Here is a 20,903-nt window from a genome sequence, read left to right as displayed (position 1 = left end):
AGCTGATTCTTCTGTAACTTTAAATGGCAGCGTTTGAATGAAATGATAGCTGTTATCTAGCTGACGTTCCTGTCTGCTGTGTGTGTGTGTGTGTGTGTGACATTGTAACACCCGAGGATGAAAGGAACAGAGCCATAAGATCTGGCTCTCTTTTAAAGAGATGTAATTCCCATCACTAAAGTCCGGAGTGTGCGTGTTTGCACAGATCGTGTGGCTCTAACTTTTGTTCTAGGTGATATTGTGTAAGTAGCCATATGCACTTTCGTTGTCCTTCTGCTATATATAACAGTATGCAAGTAGATGTACCTGAACTTGGTCAAAGAAATTTGATAATTTTTGAATGTGAAACAAATGAACACAGCAGTGTAGCGAGTTACTGAAATAAAAAGTCTTGTGAAAACCATACAAGATAAAACATGACACGCGGATGATCTCAGATATTTAAAATTTGATGTATTGGATATGAATCTGAGAACAACTTTTGCTTCTTCATATAACTGTTCATTGTATGAGATATGTGAGACTGCAGTACTCTAAAATAACACTTCACTAGAAGTCTTTCCACTCAGCATTAATAAGCAGACAGTGACACAATACAATGTAAAAATGAGACGCTTTATATGTTTGTCGAGCACACACACACACACACACACACACACACACACACACAGTTTTAGTGTGTTAGAAACCATTTGAATTTACCTTTATATTCTGTTGTTTAATGTTAAACAGCGAGACTGTGCCATAGAAAAAGAAATGGTAAGGAGATCCCTGCTCTCTGAACTGATTCCGGCTCAGCGTTTCAATCTGAAACATTTTGTCCTGAGCTGCTCTTCTAGTGTTTCATTGTTGATTCCTTTAAAGCTGAAATGTGGAGATGTTTCGCCCCCTGCTGGTAAGTCTTGCAAACAATCAACACCTGACTTTAAACTGCAAATGTTTAGGTATGAACAAATTAACCATTTCATTTGCACAGTGTGAACCAACTGCAACTCCCTGGTCTTTCTCTGTGAAGTGGCACATCTGCCTATGACCACATGATGGCGCCAGAGTCTTAGAGATGGCCTCTTGTCCACAGTAGAAAGTCATGTTGCCTTTGTTCAGCCTCAGTCAACGTTTGACCTTTTCTGCTCCTCTGTACTTTGTGGTCAGGACTGCTGCGTCAGCTGCTCCTCAAATGAATGAATATCACTCACTGGGGTGTTTTTCACTTGCATGACTCAAACACTCCTGCTAATGTGACTGGGTTTCCAAACTGGAAATCATTGTTGCACTGAATAAAATCATTTAAAAAGTGTTGTGTCAAAGTTTTGCATAATGCTACAGACCTCCAACTATACATCTGGTAAGGTGCAGCAGCCACGGCCACATTTGGGTGGAACGTTGGAGGTCAACGTGCCAAATCACCCAACAACAACACAGTGAAAAAGTGAGATCGCAGGTTTGGTCCCTCACAGGGTTAAAATAAAACGTGGACTTGCTTCTGAACAAAACCCCGATAACAGGGACATCAAGGCTCATATTGTCTCCAAGATGGAGAGAGTGAGACTTCACGAGTGAAAGCTTTGCCTCTGACTCTTTGCATGGATGCGCGCCGACCTTGGAGACGCACGGCGGAGGATTTTGCGCACTGAAGTACTTTCGCTGAAGAGAGCGCACAGAGCGCGCACAGCTGTCTGACTGACTGCAGCTCTCACATCGGGATACGGGCTCACTTGGCTCTACTTTACCGCGGTGGATCGACGTCTCAGTATAAACAACACTGCTCCGGATTGGGCAGAGTTCATTTAGATTTGGGTTTGATGCGCATATAGAACAGTGAATGTAGGCAGAGTCTGCAGAGAGATCCAAGAGTCCGAGAAAGACGGGGACGCGCTGAGAGGATTTTAGGAGTCTTTGCCCCAAAGTGGATTGAACAGGGATGATTCAAGTCGCCTCATCCAACTAAGCGAGCTACTGCCTTTGGAAAACGGTAAGAAAAAAGTTCTTAGTTTTTTTTCTAAATGTCCCGGGGCTTCTTCCAAACGAAGAACCACAGAGGGGATTGGCAGCGATTTAACGTGGTGAATGTTTCTCGCAGGTGATCAAAGCGATGCTCCAGCGGCATGTGCGTCTGTCCCTCTCCAAAGCTTCCAGGGAGGATTTAAGCGCCGCTCATCTTGAATAAAGTCGAGAAGTCATTGAAGATGAGTGCCCTGCAAACGCTCCTGCTTCTGTGTCTCCTGCACCAGGTGAGGGTCTGAGTCCCTGCAGACTAAACATGGACAAATGTGAAGGTTTTTACGCAATGCAAGATTTATCAAAAACTACATATGTGCCAAATGATATTGAACTAAAATGACTGTCTTGAAATTGTGGGTGATTCAACAGCATTTCCATTCGGAAAATAAGGATTATTATACTTTTTTATCTACCTGAATGTACAATCTGTTCATTAAAATAAGTATCTTAATGGACATTAACAGCTCCACTAATTATGTGTTTTCTTTCTCTTTTCTTATTTAAAAGATTTCATTTTTCATTTTTCAAAAATGTCCAGCCTCTAGCTGACTGAGTTTCATTCGGTGGACTAGACTATTTTTCAAATTATATAATATATTTATTATACAACGTGCACTTGATTTTCTTAATAGACTGACTTAAACTTATTATTCTCATTTGACACTGTGACTTTCCCTTAGCGTTCATCCTTCTTATTCAGGTCCAGAAAATAATACACGTAGCCCATATTTGTACAATATAAAAAACATTTACGTCACATTCCTAGTTAATGAGCATTATCATAGTTTATAATTAACAATTCTGCAGCACTTATAATTTAAGAGGTTGAGTTAATGTGGTTAAAATCAATCAAATTAATCACTGGTTATAAACTATATACTAATGTACAAGCTTGCAAAAGTTCATAGTTCATTTCCACTGTGTGGGTGTTTTTTTTAAATTTCATATATTACGGTCTAGGTGTCTTGAGTCTGTCCTCCATTGCTCAACCAAACAATGGACCTCCTCATGTCTTCAACTGTATCTCGTGCATATTTGTGGTTAACGATCATTTTTCATTTACTCTCCTCCATCAGGCAAGAACAATGTTTAACCTCATGTGTCGAAAAAAAAACCTTGACACCTGTAAAGTGTCATTTTCATTCTACACCAAGTGTAAACGGAAAAAAATAGCGAAAATAAATTAAATAATGAAATGACAACTGAGAACAATACATGCAAATTGCAGCACTCACAGGTTTCCGTGGCCTGTGCACTTCCTCTATAATAACCTGTAACTACAAATGTGATGAAACTGTGTCCCTGAGAGAGAAACTGTTGGTATTCACCAGATCCTGATTGTCTCATAAGCTTCTGGACATAATCTTTTCCCGCAGTTTAATTCTGTTTTTATTGCAGGACTAAGCTCTCCAAAGAAAGATCACAAGCTTTATATAGGGAAATATAAAGGTTGAATATATGTGTGCCTTTTTTTTTTTATCGTGATCATCCTTGCTTAACAGTCCCTTGCCGTGATCACACCTGAGCAGAAAATGCCACGCGATTGAAGAAGTTCCTCACATCTGTGCTGTCGTCAAAGAGGGCTTCTTTAAAGATAGCCTTGAACTGTGCAGATGGAGCGGCAAAGTGCTGTCTGCCCCGGCTGCTGCTGTAATCAGCCCTGTGCCTATTGGGAGCTACTGCCTCCAGAGAGGGAGGGAGAGAGGGAGACGGGCTGCGTCCCTGGAGAGGCTCTTTTCATTGGCCTCGGTGGCTCCCCTCCCAGCAGACTCACCCCTGTCTGAATGGGGACATATTGGCCCTTATCAGTATTCCCCCACCTTCCGTAGGATAAAGAATGCTTGAATTCCAGACTGGGTCTCGTAGAAAGCATGAAATATGTGCACAAAACTTTTTTTTCTTAGTATGTCTGCTTAATAGGAAAGTTTTAAAGAGACACAGCAAGGTTTCCATCCAGGGACAGTGTCACAGGATGCACCTCAGACAACTAAAGCCATCAGGACGGCCTGTAATGAGGACGGGTACACGTTCCATGATTTTATCAGAGATTTTAGGTTCTGGAGCAAAGGCCAAATCCTCCAACAACGCATCTTCACACACGCACTCATACACTCATGACATGAATCAAATTGGTGAAAATGCATCCCCAGCTCCCGGCATCTGTGCCATACCCCAGGGACAAATAAGAGGGTCACAGCCATCCTGGGAGAATCCATTCTTTCTCGTGACATCTGCTGCAGTTATCCTCTGTGCAATGACAGCAGAACAATGTGGATGGCTTTAGGAGCCGTGCTCTCTGCCATCTCCTCCCTGCCTGTCCAGCCCTGCCTCTATATGCTTTACTCCGCAGATTGCATGCAGGGAAAGGTTTTTGTTTGTTTGTTTGTTGGGATTAGGAGTGAGAGGAGGCTGAGAAAGTCTATTGCACCACTGTATCTTTGGGTAAGAGCTCTTTGGAAACGGGGCCCGTGCCAAGAGGGCCGGCGTTAGAAGTAGCTACCTTCTCTGATACTGTAAACGCCGCCCAGGGTCACACATGAGCAGGGAAGTAAGCAAAGCGTCTTGATAGAAGGGTGTGACGCATTAAAGAGACAAAGCTTAGCTGGTTACTGGTAAAGCTGTACGTGCCTTGTCCTCTGTATCCGCAGCACGCCCCGAGTTCATCCCTGTAACTTTGATGTGCACTGATTTAAGGGATTACAAGTCATTTCTCAGAGGAATTAGCATTAATTTCAACAGTTATTTATTTAGGAGCATAAATACCTACGTCATAATTTATCTCTTCATCCGTCAACGGCACTAGAGACAAGAGTATGAATTTGAATTGGCAGATTTTTAGCTACTACATTGTTGTAAAATTCTGGCAAAGGATTTTTTTTTCCTTCTTCCTTACTTTGTTTTTCTGCAGTGTTGGAGTGAGACAGTGAGGCTCTATGCAAAGTCAAAAAGGGCTCTGGCAAGGACAACAGTTTTATCCCCGTCTTCATAACAAAACACACATTCTACATAAATTCCCTCTCTAAGGGCTCTTTAACCCCTCTCCCCCTTCCCCACGCTCAATTAGGTTTGGGTTTTTATTATTATTATTTATTTATTGTATATTTAAAGGCAAATAACACTGGGAAAGTGTAATAAAATGTACAGTGGGGGGGATTAGGAGCAGCGCTTTAATCTCACGCTTCTGATAATGCCGCATGGGCTGATTGATTAGTTTTTCAGGAAGCTTATGTCAGAAAAACCTAATCCGTCTTTGGATTGTGCCAGCCTTGTAAGGTTTTCCGCGCTGCCACTTTATCATGGCAGCGAATTACAGAGCTGCTGGGCTGTGATAAGGTCCTCGTCTCTTTTACAGACCCCACCGCCCAGCCCCCTGCACCCCTTCCCGCCTCCCCCCCGCCCCACCCCTCCTTTCCCTCTGGACAATAAAAAAAAAAAAAAGTGTGTTTATATTCTTCACATCCCCTACTCTGCCTGGTCTTCGCATCTCAACCTCTCTCCGGATTTGCCTTGTAAGAAAGCGAGAGAGAGGGAGGGAGAGAGGGAGAGGGAGAGAAAAAGACTGGAACTTAAGTCTTCAAAAACCCACCAGAGAAATTGGGTGGAGAGGGAGGGAGAAAGAAAAATGAGAGGAAATGTCAGGCGGACCAGAAGAAAAAATGTCTGTGGAAGTGATTAAACATGGATTGACGGAGCAGAGGGGCCTTGTATGCATGCGCTGCCCTCCCAGGAATCATTTCGGAGCTTACATGGTGCTGATGTGTATCTGTGCTCATATTGGGGTCACAATCTCTCTCACCACAGGGCCCAACTAGATAATCCCTCATAAACAATACTGTCCGTGGCATTTGCTGTCCTCCGCCTGCATGTTGTCTGGAACCTCTTAAGGAAAAGGTTGTTGTTTCCGCAGGTTAAATCCCTCAAATGTAGCTCGCAGCCACTCCAACTTGTGTTGACTGTATTGAGCCCTGGAGCCTGTCCTCCCTTTTTCCCAATCATCAGTCATAATTGCGTGCGTGCTGACAATAAATCCATGATAAAGGTCTTGGAATGAAGAGAAAGAAGCTCCTGGTGATTGATAGTTGTAACACAATTGCCCTTTGCATTGACAATAACCCTAATCTGGCTGCTGAGTGGACCATTAAAGATTAAAGTCAAAATACTTATGATTACTTTCCCCGAGCATCTCTTGTGATGTGAGCTCTTTGGGATGGACTGAGGTGCCGAGCGGCTCTCTCGCATGAAGTCACACCCCACTCCGGTGGCTCCGGCACTGGAAACATTATGTTTAATACGATGTCGAGTCTCCTGATCTTGGTCCACAGCTATGAATTTTTATGGAGCGATCCGCAGCCCCCGGCGGCGTTAGATCTGGAGGCTCTGCTACCTTATAGCATTGTCATTACTGCTCTGCAGGTCAGAGACATCCAGCATCCTCTGATGCACAACCTCGATGTTTAGCAGCTCTTTTATCTCCCTGCTAATACTGCTCTTTACTGCTGTGCTGCAACAAAGCAAAACATGGATATCAGCTCCTCTACAATAGGTACTTTGTCTATGTGTATGCGGTCTGAGGAATTGTGGTATCGCGTTTTCTTTTATTCACTCAAATATTGCAAGAGTTGTCACGGTTCTGTCGCATTCAGCCGAGAAGTCTTCATTTGCGTTTGAACTGCCAAACTCAAGAATAAGCTGTGTAATCGCACAAAGTCACCACTCCAGCAGGCAAAGTTTCTGCAGCCGAACACTTTCATATTTTCCCAAACACTCTGACATATAAAGTTCTTAATTACCACCTGGTTGCTTCTTGGAAAAGGCAATCACACTCTATGTCAGAGTGCAGGAAATGATTGACCCCTTTAATAGAAGCTGCGTTGCTTTCCTGTAAAAAGGAAAGGTGTGACAGCTTTAGAATATGTACAATAAATCTCCTTGCTGATTATTCTCAGTTTTGCGTTTTCCTCCTCTGCCTCTGGGCTTTGAGGCCCCTCTCTTTTTTTTTCTTTTTTTTCAGCTTGTCATTTTCAGCCCTAACAAAGCACTGTCAGCTCCCCTCTGTCTTTGTATATTTCTTGTGAAGTAACTGTCTTCAGAGCTACTCAGAGGAAAATGAGGCAACGTCTTTCCAACTCGTGTTTCCTCTTCAAAGGGAGCTGTTTCTGTGAAATCAGCCACGGCGCAGTCGGCTGCGGGTACGGAAAATGTTTTCTCTGTCAAATTTAGTGGACGTATGTTTGAGCAAAATCGAGGGGGGGAAAAAATTCTGCATCAAACACTCGCACCATTTGCAGCATGGTTCTGAAAAACAATAAATTGACAAAAAGGAAAATGTCAATAAAAAGCAGTGAGGGAAACACTTATGTTAGGTCTTCCTGAGATAAAATAAGAAAAGAAGTATTGATTTGAGAATAACATACCATGCAGAGGAGTTTTATGAGCATGAATGCAATTGTTGCACAAACTATAAGGTGTTCTGGTCAAGTGAATGGTAATTACACCAAGTCCAACATTATTTGTGGAATTATCCTCCTAAATCCCTGCTATCACACATATTGAGGTGTGCTGCAGGTGTCAGGAGCCAGAGCAGGAGATGGTGCTTTGACCATGTAATGGGATTGTGAAAGTGATGATGTGTTGAAAGGTAACGCCTGTCTAAAAGTGAAGTGTTCAGGGCTTTGCTGCTGTCACATGTGGCAGGTGGTAAGATAACAGAAGTATCCAGATTACCAAGAGGCTCTCGTCCCCTCAGCTCGCTCTCCATCTTGTCTCCTGGCGGGATCATTGTTAACACTCTCAGAACACCTGACATCATCGCTGCATTTAAATTTGCCACACTGAGCTCAGTTACATCCCACCTTCACCTCCTAGGTTTTGCCATCCGCATAGGTGAAAAATAAAATGTCTGTGATCTCCTGCAGGTAATTCACAAATTCACTGGTGCCACATTAACTGTGACTGAGTTAATGCAGCAGTACAATTTTGACTTTTATTGTCTTACAGTGGATTTGGATCAAGTGTAAATGTTCACAAACATTTCTCACTTTACCTTCAATTTCATATTGATTCTTATTTTGAGTCGGATTTGTGGAAATAAATGATTTATTTACAGGTCTCTTGTATTCTAGAATTTAATCGTGCAAATGTTCAGTATTTGCATTATATAGTACTTACATTTGACCTTAGCACTGCTAATATTGCTGCCTTGATGCAAACACTGTAGTTTCACTCCAGTCATTTAATTTGAAAGCTATAGACACTGGTGACCTGCTTGAGATTTTGAGTAATAATTATTATCATTATCTATACGTTTATAAATATAATGCATGGCTACACACACACACACACACACACACACACACACACACAGACACACACACACACATATTTACATACACATACAGTATGCGTGTATATATACACATACAGATTTACATACAGATATGCATATATATACATATAGACACACATATTTAAAAAAAAAATATATGCATTTATATACATATACATACATATGTATTTGTTCACACATAGGGATAGATAGAGAAAGAGAGAGAGACTTATAGTTATAGATATCTAATTAGCTCTCTCTTAATGATGTGTAACCCAATAATAATTATAATAAAATAGGGACATTTCTGCTGCATAAACAATCTAATAGTGTTTTAATGTGTGGTATTCTACTTTTGCTTAAGTAAAGAATCTTAATATGTTTTTTGAACTTCATTCTTGGAAAATAACACCATTATTCCCTGCTGTTATGGAGGCTCTGTCTATCCTGCTAAACGCAGTTTGGAGGAAACACCTTGGGAGCATATGAGTGATCCCATTTAGAATTTATTTTAAAAGATGCTGCAGCTCAGCAGTGCATCTATCAGCTATTTTAGCATTAGCTCCTCAAAACCACCTTCACCTTAACCAAGAAAAAAAAAGCTTTCGTTTTAAGTTGTGTTTACAGACAAATATGATAATACTCAGGTAAGAGCATAGAGAAATTACAATTTAATGAAATGCTGCCGTCCCTGTTCACTTCTTTCTGCCTGGAAGCTAATAGGGACATTCTGGCTTTAATACAGAAGCAGTGATTTAACAACAGTGTTATGATATTGACACTGGTTTGCTGCATCAGGCTGGAGATCTGCACCCAACACAGCTCTTTTTGTTGTTAATACATTTGACAAAATCAGTGAAAAATCATATTTTTCCTGTTCGAGAAAAAGCTGATACAGGTTACATGTAACCTTAAATGTGACTTGAGACCAGTTGCTATGTTACAAGGTTTTAAAGGGCAGGCCACGAAGAAGACTTGATCATTTGAGAGCGAGCTACAACAGAAGACTGACACTCATTAGAATTCAAACAAAACATGTCAGCAAGGTTGGAGCTAACTCTAGTATAATGATATAATATTATAAGGAAAAACTGAAGCAAGTTTCGGCTTTGGCAGCTTCAACACTGCAGACTAGGTAATTGTCTGTGATTTGCACAGTTGAGTGCCTCGCTCCCTGTAGGGAAACACTCTCTAATGACACCAAATGTATCAGTATGAAGATCCATACAAACCGTCATGCAAGTAAAAGTCTGTTAAAGGGCAAAAAAGGAGATGCAAGGCCTTGTTGTCATCCATTGGGATCAGAGGAAGAACAGAGGAGACTGTGATTGAGCGAGAAAAGAAAACATCATAAACGTGACTAATGACTCACATCAGGATTTATGCTAATAATAGAAGGAGAGCAACCTCAGATCACAACATGAGCAGTCAGATAATATTTTGCCACAACAAATGCAAATCAATTGGTTGTATACAAAAATGGACGACATGACAGCTCAAAAGTCAAGCCACGTTGTCTTGGTGCCACTTGGTGGCTGGCTGCTGTATAGCTTATAAATTCCATCTCTTCCACGTTAGTGAATGGGAAATGTCAACGTAAAAAAATCGAATACATTTTTCTGAAAGATGGTTTCAGTCATTTGAGGTAGTTCTCACCACACTCATGTATGTGCAAGTGCTATTTTATTTCCATTAAGTTTGTTTTTAATTAGTCATTTGATGCTTTTCAAACTGGGTGAAACATCAAGATTGACAGCTGAGACTAAGCCTTGTGATTGGTCAAGCACATGTAAGAGCGGGGCCTCGATGCCACAGCTACCTCCCCTGATGGCCACTGCACAGACTCAAATGTGCAAGATGGCAGCGTTCGTATCGGGGAGATTTTGGCTTCATTTCTGGATATTTAGAGGAAGTGGAGATGTGTCGTCCATCTTAATATACAGTCTATAGCAAAAACGGTTCCTCAAACAACTTTCAGTCACTTTAAGATACTATAATGGCTATAAGAGCTCAATATGTCTGTAACTGACAACTTTACATTGGCACTCGTTGAGAACTCAAGTGACCAGCATAATCCTAATATCTTAAAGTTGTGAGTCATACGAGAGGTCAGAGGTTGTGTACAGCCTGCTGTCAGTGATAGACATACAGTGCCTTGCTCAAGGACAAAACTTTAAAATTAAGGCTTACTGTATATTGTCACATAAAACTCATCAACAGCCATTATTCTGAAAAGAGAACAGTATATTTGTTCATTGAAAACAATTACCTTATATACTTATACTGTATCATAAACCATTTATTTATTGTTTGTTGGCTTTATAGGGGAACTTAAAATTAAGTGTTACCCAAAATTGTGTTCTGTTTTTAATCTACACTATATATTTCCTCATGGCTGTTTAATTTGTTCAGGATGAATTAGACTGTAATAAATATATATACCACACACCTTATGGAGTGAGAACGTTTGTTTCCTAAGTGACTGCAGGAAAATTTAGCCCTCAGCTTTGAACAACATGAAAACAGTGTCTGCGACAGAACTAACCAGGGAGAGCAGCACATTGTTTATATGTAGTATCCTCACAACATGTGTTATGCATTATACCTTTTATACAGTATAATGTTGCCCCTGCCATTAAATCATTGTGGCCACAGTTTTTAAGATAAATCATAATTCAGTGTGTGCTCATACACCAAAGTGGATGTGGAGATACAGAACGAGCTCATTGTCACCCACTCTGGTCTCACCATCAGCACCTGCACAAAGTGCTTAAACAGTCACACGCTGATCTGGTTAAAATATCGGGAGGTCATGACATGAGTTTTAGGCCTTCGGCATGACAGCTGTACAACCACATATATAAACTAGAATGGCACTCAGTAGAGCAAATACCACCGCCAGGGCACCCCTTACATTCAATCAATCTGCTACACATGTTGCAAACTCGCAGATATCAGTCACCTAAATGTGCCTGGTTTTATTAATCAAGATCCATAAATTATTATCCGGAATAAAAAGTGAAAAAGTGTCAAAAATTCCCATATCTCACAATGTTAAACAAAGTGAAAATGTAATTCCTGCAACCTGCAACCTCATCCGGATCTATGCCAAAATTGAAGGAGGTTCTTTTCGCGCTCACATCCCATCCTTCTATTGTGTTTAATGGAAATTTGTTCAGTGCTTTTTGTTTCATCCTGCTGACAAACAAACTAGACCAGGGCCCAACAGTCACCGTTAATTCAATCAAGCTGTGCCAGATTTCACACACTCAGTTCCCTAAATATGCCAGATCTTTTCAAATAAAGAGCCATGGAAAACATTTTTGAAAATGTTGACACATGCTCCTTCCAGCAACTATTGAATAAAGTGAAAAATCTGCCCAGTGACCCAACCCATAGCGCATCCTTCCACCAAGTTTTGTGGAAATCTGTTCAGTTGTGTTTGTGTAATTTTGCTTCCAAACACACAAACAAACACACAAACCAACCAACAAACAACAACAGGGTGAAAACACAACCTCGTCTGTGAAGGTTATTATTGGATATATTCATACATGATAGCCAGAATCAAAACATACAATTAAAAAAGAAATACAATAAGACTGTTGATTAGATCGCTGCTGCTCTCAATATTCACCTGAAATAATCTCAAGCATGCCGATGATGAAATAAGCCACAAATTCAATATGGGATCTTAAGTACAAGTGTTAAGATATTAGAGGCTGTAGTCTGTCTCATTCTCACAGAGGTCAGGTGGTAATGGCCTAAAGGATTATACTGGAGGGGAGCAGATATGCTATATGCACACACACACACACACACACACACACACACACACACACACTGACACACACACGCATACACATCCTAACCGTAGCCTGTGATTGGTAAGGTGCCCCTGGTGTGGATTTGCCGTTGCGATCCACCACAGTGCTGAAGCGCCTGCCATGTGTTTCCCTGGACAGCCTCTGATTAAAAGTGATGGCTCTGGAGCGTGAAGCTGTTCCGGCGATCAGAGCACCAATCTATTCTTCTGCAATGTGTAGACTCTCGCTCCGTGCGGCCTATGCGCCTCCAGGGCCTTCTTTCCTGGAGTCGGCTCTAGGTGTGAATCATTACAAATGATATGCCTTGTAACATCAGGTGGATGGCAGGGGAAGGATGTGGGGCAGGGGATTGCGGGCAGAGAATTGTTTTAATGCGAGCGGAGCAGCTTGTCATGTTAGGTGCTCGAAAGCAAGAAGCTGCAGTCAATCCAGGCTCTGCAACAATGTGGTCTGACGCTGCCTCAGCAGCAGCGGCTGAGCTGCTCTAATATGGCAGGTGTTCAGTAGCAGTGGAAGTATTAGGAGAGGCGGTGGCGAAAGCGGTGTAATTTCCGTGGGACGTCCAGATTTTTACTACGTAGAAACGCATCAAGTTAATGAAGCTTCAGACACAGAAAATTAGCAGAGAAATGAATTGCACCACCAAAGTGAGGTCAATTTGCACAGATAAATCCATGAAGAACAGTGGAGTGCATCATTGGAACTGCTCTGCTTGCACTGATGAGCAGGTTAATTGCCCATTTTGTTTATTGTGAGAAAGATGCCTGAAACCAATTTTCCCCCGACGCATATCCCCACCTTATGTGCTGGGCAAAGAAAAAGAGAAACTACGGAAAGCTCAAAAAACTGATTATTGTGGCGCACAGAAACAACGAGCTGAGTAATGAAGACAATGCAGAGACTCTCACAGAGAAGAAGATGAGAAGAAACAGAATTACAGATCTCAGATCAGGAGTAGGGGGGTGGGGGCACACAAGTCAGCCATGCCAGGTTTAGAGAGACTCCCTCAGATTCCATCGTCGCCATCAAAACACTACTGAAGCCTCGCCCACGGCCCAGAACCCATCACAGCCGAGCGCAATGTTGCCGGCTGCTCAGTGCAAATGCGTTTTAACGGCATCTCTTCAGATGATCCAGAAGCCAGATGTCACTGGCTTCTTAATAACTTTCTAGAGGCTACTTCTGGTCACCGTGGCAATTACCTTTATGTCAGGCTTCTAAAAGATATGTCTACCCACGGGACAAGCAGACAGCTAGCTCTATAATGCTCATTACAGATGAATGTCGAGGCCCGTTCATCCAGACTCTGTGTGTGTGGCGTGCTGCCGCCCCAGCCACTGTCGGTATTGAAATGCGACTAATACCTGAGGATAGTATAGATTTAAATGCCATTAAATCAAGCATACAGTACAGGTGCCCCAAGGATGGAGCCGTTGAAATGATCATCATTCTGCAGCAGTGACATTTCTGCATGTTTTATCCTTCATTTTATCAGGAGGATCTTTGAAAAATGCAAAAACGACGGAAAAACTTTTTCGCATCAATACAATTTTAAACTGAAAACATATAAGACATTCTTAATATCTATAAAAACCTTCATTTCAAAGCCTTGAATTAGATTGTAGGCAACATTAAGAGGTTTTCTTCTAGGCACTTTGTGAAATGGCTGACAAAAAAATAAGAAAGAAATTATGCAGAAACAATATTTTGCAGTTAATCCCACGACCAAGGCACATCGATGTGGAATTTTTGACACACGTAAAACAAAATTAACATCAAGATCTAGAGGACTTATTGCACATGAAATAAAATCAAAGGCTAGAGATGTAAAGGTAATTTACCAAATTCCAACTCTGCATGTCAATGTATTTTCCTCCATGCCTCCATGTTTTTGCTTAACCCAGTTTTTAGTAAGTATAAGTACTATAGCAAACATACATCTTAAAATGTTAATACACAGTTACTTTTTCTTTCAAGATCTTAATGAATACAAATTTTAAAAGAATTTGCAAAACAAAAAAAGCAAGCGTTTTTGAGTCAGTACCTCATAATGTAGCAGATTTCTCAGGTTGCAAATGCTTTGTGTGAACAAGAATTTCTCTTTTCTTGAAATAGGAATTTCTATCTTCCTGGCCAACTTCAAGTTCTGCTGCTTTGTAAAACCTTGCAGGAAATCATGTTTAAAATCAAACCAGGAGATTTTCATTGATGTTCAGATCAGGGAACTGTGAGAGCTTAAATAGTTCATGGTGGATTTTGAGATTTGCTTTGGGTCATTTACTTTCCAGACTGACTGAAGGACATTTACATCCAAAATTGCTGATATTCGTGTGGAGTGTGTGTCCACCTTCAAGCTAAATACTTTTCCAGGTTTTCATTTCACCAAACACACACCTTTGGCTCAATTTCACCTTTGTCTGTCCACATCACTTGTTTCCACAATGACCCTGGTTTATCTGGATGATGCTTTGTTTGTCTTCAGAAGATGACATTTGTGATGAGGTCAGAGGTTAGGTCACAGTCAGCTCAAACGTCCCACAGCAACTTTGCAGTCATATGCAGGTTTGGTTTTGGCTTCATGCTCAGCAGATGTGCAGTTTTATCTTAAAAATCTCCTGGTCAGTCAGATATTGCCTTGATTTCCATAGTTCCCCTTCACTGCCAATTCTTAATGACATCCTGGACGGCCAAAAATTCTAGTTGGAAGTGCAGTGATATCTTTTTATAGCCTCTGATGCTTCATAGAGAATTTATCGACTCTGGAACTGACATCAGCTGAAAATTTCTAATGGCGATTCTTGACCTTCTTCGAGTCCTGATGAGTCAATTAAAGAACAAGTTGATGAAACTCTTGGTGTTTTACAAGCAGAATTGCCAAATGTTTCCACATGCAAAAAAAATCTTTAGACATTAAATTTTAATTTTTTTTTAATTTCATGAATAAAAAGTAGATGTGCATTAACAAGATATTTTTTTAAATGTCTGTTTAAAGGGGCAGCATTTACTTGTTGTCCCTTCAGAAATCAACAAAATAGCTAATTTGCCAAGTTGTGCCCAAACTTTTGTACAAAGCAATCGTGCTAATTTATAATATCAAATGTATACTCTTCGTGGCTGATGCTGACACAAATATTTTTACGAAGTTAACATGGTCTTTTACATGACCTTTGGATATTAAGGGTTTGCAATCAACATATGTGATGAGTTGATCATTCTAAAGTTGAAAAATAAACTCTCCTTTACTGTGTGGAGTATGAACAATGTGATGCTGACACTGTTTTGAGGTGAAAACATAGTTGTGGTATTTTAACACTGATTTTTGTCCCTATCAGGCTATATATGGACTCAAGCAGATGAATCTAAGCTAATACTGGCAGATAATATCAGTCTTGCTCTCATAGCAGAGATCCGCAAAGCTGCCTGATGTAATACTGACAATACCAATGATTGGCTAAAACATGACATATCATTATATATGTTTTGTGCACATTTTTAATCATTAATCTTTTTTTAATCTTACTTACTAAATAGTATTCCACCTGTATATGTTAGGTGAGTCAACCTGCCTTAAACAATTGGTCAATGAGAATTCTTTCATCATTTATCTGCAATAGTCCTTTATTTTAGTTTCAGACACATTTCTTAGAATAAGGAGTTGTACTCCTTATTATAACTTAAATCATTTCATTATTAACTGGCCCTGAAAGTAGAGAAAAAATGCAGTGTCCATGACACGAGTATTGATTTTGTGTGTAATGTAATGTAATAAATAGCCTTTGCTGATGAGGTTACAGAGGTACATTTTATGGTTACAGTGGAAATTATGATTAAATGTAAGAAATCTCAGTTTCCTTCTCACATATTGAAAATTATGGAAGGTTAACCGGGTTTGTTCAGAGAAAGAGGAGGAAATACTGTTTGTTTTAACCATGAGATGTAATAGTACAGAATATTAACTGGAAATATAAGCAGCTACAGTATAAAAACACCTGAGTCCCTTTTCTTTTACTCTAGAAGTCCATGAATTTTACTGACAGCATTTATAATTCACCCCCTTTACATTTACTGCTGTATTACTTTTATACGGCAGATATAGCTGGAACATCAGGTACTTGCACCTCTCTTTTTTTTTATTCAGGATTTACAGGAAAAAATGAAGAAGCTAAGCACACATCCGCAAACATTTGCCAGTCATTTTCCCTATTTCTGCAGAAATGAGGGCTGGTGATTTCAGCTCCATAAGTCTGCCGTTATTATCATAATAATGTCTTGTTTCAAGTCGCCCCAAAATGCCTCTAGCACAGCAGCACCGATTAAGAAATCTTAATTAAGCTTTTGTAGATTCTCCTTCATCAGACCTTGCCTCCCTTTTTTTTCCCCCCAAATCGTCTTGTTATATAAAAAAAACTCTGATTCCTTTCGTCTGTTTTCAAGAAGCACCACTTCCGCTGAAATGAAGGAAGTGTGTTTGTGTGTGTGTAGGTGTTGCATGTGTGCAGGGAGACAGGGAGAGAGAGAGACAAACCAAAGCCTTTGTGTCAGTGCAGGCTTCTTAAGTTCCCAGCTCTTCATCTCTCTCGGGGCATTTTAAGTATTAGATATCCCTCCGCTGATCCCCTTGTCGTCACAGCAATTTCCCCAGTTGCTCATCATACTTAAACTCCTCTCTCATTTCCATTATAATCACCCTATACAAAGCTCACCTGAGATTTACACTAAAAAGACAAAATTCGGTTTCACCTCTGAAGCTGCGCAGCACGACACCCTATGTGAAATGGATATAGCAACTCGGGCTGGTGCGAAGACACGTGCCACGCCTTCCCTTGTTCACAGCGGTAAAGAAGCGTTCCTGTTGGGAGCCGGCAGTCCCACAGACTTTATGTTCACAGTCGCCTTTTATTGTGACGCCGTAATGGTCTAATCAAATCAACAGCTGAGCTCTGACACGGTATTACTAAGTGGAGGTATCAGTGGGGAATACTGACACTGGAATCAGTTGATTAAATGACTGTGGATGTGATGAGCTACGCAGAGGGACATTACAACTGCGTAGCCTCATTCATCCATGTTTACAGGGAGCTGCTGTCTTAATTAAGCATTGTGAGGGCTGATAGATGGGTCAGACTCACTGTCTGTTGGAGACTCATTGATTTCACATTACATATCCAGATAGCCATTACGTTCTGCTTAGGTGTTGGACTGTGTGCATGGGCCATGAGCAGCGCAGTGAAGAAAGGCATTGCACTGCTTGAAATGTATGTGGCACTTTAACATGTCAAATAGAAAAGATTAATATAGAATGTGAGCACAACAAAACAAATAGTGGCTGACAGACCTAGTTTGTTAGCTTTGTACACATGGGCCTCAGTTAGGCTTACAGCTAAATTATAATTAGTTTGGAAGTAGTGCGCAGCAGCTCAGTGAGAATTCAAACAGCCGCTGCTCTGTGCTTTCAACATCTGCTTCTCTCAGTGATCCCTACAACCGGGCCCGGGGAAAGCCGCCACTACTAATTACTAATAAAACCAGCTAAGCTTATTGCCGTGAATTATTAAAGCTTTATCTGAAGTGGACCAGGAATCGCTCCTGAAGCCAAAAGGCTTTGAGGTACGAGCAGGGATCATAGTTCATTGCTGCATCTGGATTAGCACTTATAGCACATACTTTACCCGCACCACTGTAGAAGGGGATTTCATTGTTGGGAACCATTATAAGCCAAAGTTCATACGCACTGTACTATCTAAAAATAGCATTAGTGGTCTGAGACCGGCTCACGTTTAGCTCAGGGGATTTTCAATGTCATGTAATCTGACAAGTCGTCCTAAAATATTAGGAGCTTTATGCAAATATGAGCTCTTTTGGAGTTCATCAGTGCGGAGGAGCTACTGGTGTTTAGTAGATTCGTTTTGTGGAAAGTTAAATTCTCAGTTATTAAGCCATGTTACACGATTACATTTGATGCCTTGTGGTGTAGATAACCAACTGCACTACAATTTAAAACATTTTAAGTCATAAATGCAGAGATTACTCTAACAATTCTCAGTTGTAATTCAGACTCCTTTGACCAACCTCATCTCTACTGTCCTCCATCCTGATCCATAAAGTGGATGCCCAGGCAATGATTCATAACTTTGGACTGTGTTGTTGCAGGTTCATTGGTTTGAGTGGACAATTGTTAAGGTTGTCAAGGTTATTAAAGATCCTACAAATCAAGTTGTGGCTCATTGTGTCAGTACTGTGGGGACTTCAAGTCAAACTGATCCTTTTAACAAAATGAAAGCTGGAAGTTTTGAATATGTGCCGTAACTTGTAGAGATTGTAAAAAAAATAAATTGTTTACAAAATTATGATTTGAGTTTACAGGAGTACATCCAGTCACTTTGCTTGGCTTAGCATGCATGCTTGATACAAAGGGAAAGATTGTCAGGCTTTGTCTTAAGATATGATTTAAAATTGAGAGCTTTCAAGGTTATGCTGGACATTCTGCTTTTTAAACTTTGGAAAGAGCTAAGCTAGCTCCCCCCCTGTTTCCAGTCTTCATGTTAAATGTCGGATGGCTTCAGATACATTACTACAGACATGAAAGCAGGATTATTCTTCTCATCTAACTCTCTGCAAGAAAATCAATATGCATATTCCCATAAAGTCAAACTATTGCTCTGACTTCACTGAGAAGATAACACTCACCGAATTAGGTGAATAATCACACTCACTGTTATATCGCTCTGCATCCAGAACCCATAGTTGTGAGTACCACTGATGGACATGGAATGAAATGAAAGTTGGTGATTCTCATCATAGTGATTTTTAAAACCTTGTGCAGAAAGTGCAGCAAGGCAATTTAATTCCTTTACTTGAATTCTGATCAGTTTTATTTATAAAACACTAGATCATTACATACATTATCTCAGGGCATTTTACAGAGGAAGGTAAGGACCTTACAATATCATAGAGATAAACCAAACAGTCCCCACCTTGAACAAAGACTTGGCAACAGTGCAGAGGAAAAAACTCCCTTTAAAGAGGAAGGAACTTCAGAGAGAACTGACGAGTGAGATAATAGAAGGAAATTCATACATTTTATTGTGCCAGGAAATCAAGTGGCCGTCCTGAACTTGTATTTTCAATGTCATATTTCCAAAGACTGAGTTCTCCTTCAGCAGTCAGTTTCAAATACAGTATCTGTTTGAAGTCATTTTTTGTAAAGCTTAATACCAAAGATTTTTTTTCCCAAAGGCACCATTGCTGTGTTCAACCATTTCCCAGAGTAAATCTTTAATCTTAAAAGTTGTTTAACAAGTGGGTGTTCCATGTTCATGGTGGTTTTATTTTCTCCTTCTCTCCCTCTTAAGTGCTGTAGAGATATCCCTCTTTATCCCTTGTGCTGATGCTATGCTGTGGTATTTTCACAGTGCAGTCACCTCGAAGTTGTCAGTGTGAACACTGATTTGTTGCATTTAATGGTGTTTTGTGCCAGATTTGTTGTCCATGAAATGTATAACAGCCTGTGTAAACTCAGTTTTATGGTCTATTTACAAACAAACAAACAAACCGAAGACTTTGCATTGCTGGATTTTCCTTCTTTGAAAAAGTGGAATTAATTAACTTTTTTTTTGTTTTACCTATGCTCTGTTTTCTCTGTAGGTCACATGCAGGAAGGTGCACGGAGGCGCCACAGAGCTCATCGAGTGGGGAGACGGTAATAATGAACAGAAGATTTCTCCCACGGGGGCCAGCCCACGGATCCTCAACCCCCTACGTTTGTTTGCCAAGGGCTCCCCCGGGTTTAAGAGTAGCATGAGGGAAATAACATATTTACAGAACATGGAGGACTTTTGGGACTGGTTATCTAACCAGACAGATGCTCAGGGTGCACAGGCCAGAACTAAACGCAGGCCCATCGTCAAGACCGGCAAGTTCAAAAAGATGTTTGGGTGGGGGGACTTCCACTCAAACATCAAGACTGTCAAACTCAACCTGCTGATCACGGGGAAGATCGTGGACCATGGGAATGGCACTTTTAGCGTTTACTTCCGCCACAACTCCACAGGCATGGGCAACGTGTCAGTCAGCCTAGTGCCACCCTCCAAGGTGGTGGAGTTTGAGATCACCCAGCAGTCCACGCTGGAGACCAAAGACACCAAATCGTTCAACTGCCGCATCGAGTACGAGAAGACAGACCGCAACAAGAAGACTGCAATGTGCAACTTCGACCAGTCCAAGGTGTGCTACCAGGAGCACACGCAGAGCCACGTGTCCTGGCTGTGCTCGAAACCCTTTAAAGTCATATGCATCTATATAGCCTTTTACAGTGTAGACTATAAACTGGTGCAGAAGGTATGCCCTGACTACAACTACCATAGCGACACACCTTACTCCTCCACAGGATGACCTAGCGGTTGCTAGTATGCATCAACCTCTTGATTTATCTTCAAACTATGTCAAAGTCAACTTCTAAGCTCCCTGTCCTGAAATACCTAAAAACCTGAGATAAGTTGGAGGAGGTGCAACTTAAAGTGGGGATGGATTTGACGCATTGCTACAAAACTTTTGTACAAACTGCACATGTAAACACTTCAGGTAGTTAGGTGTCCAGGGACTTGGAGTTAGGGGTTGACTTGGGATTCCTTCACATCACAACAGCACATGTGCTCTATAAACCAATGGTATAATTAGTATGCTGTCCAGATGTTTCCTTCAAGGCAAGACCATAGGCATGCAGCCTCTCCGTTGGAAGAGTATCGCTGCCA

General features: G+C 40.9%; 1 protein-coding gene across 1 annotated transcript; it reads left to right on the top strand.

Annotated features, from left to right (window-relative positions):
• The first annotated feature begins 1,779 nt into the window (after positions 1-1,779).
• Positions 1,780-20,683, top strand: nxph2a (neurexophilin 2a). The gene is made up of 3 exons (XM_020089843.2): positions 1,780-1,972; positions 2,081-2,231; positions 19,798-20,683. Exons 2-3 carry the CDS (start codon positions 2,187-2,189, stop codon positions 20,542-20,544), a joined length of 792 nt encoding a protein of 263 aa, XP_019945402.1. The 5' UTR covers positions 1,780-1,972; positions 2,081-2,186; the 3' UTR covers positions 20,545-20,683.
• The last annotated feature ends 220 nt before the right edge of the window (positions 20,684-20,903 follow it).

Source organism: Paralichthys olivaceus, chromosome 10 (genome assembly GCF_024713975.1).
Source record: "Paralichthys olivaceus isolate ysfri-2021 chromosome 10, ASM2471397v2, whole genome shotgun sequence".
NCBI lineage: Eukaryota > Metazoa > Chordata > Actinopteri > Pleuronectiformes > Paralichthyidae > Paralichthys > Paralichthys olivaceus.
The sequence above is the reverse complement of the archived record's forward strand: the minus strand, read 5'-3'. Positions and strand labels throughout refer to the sequence as shown.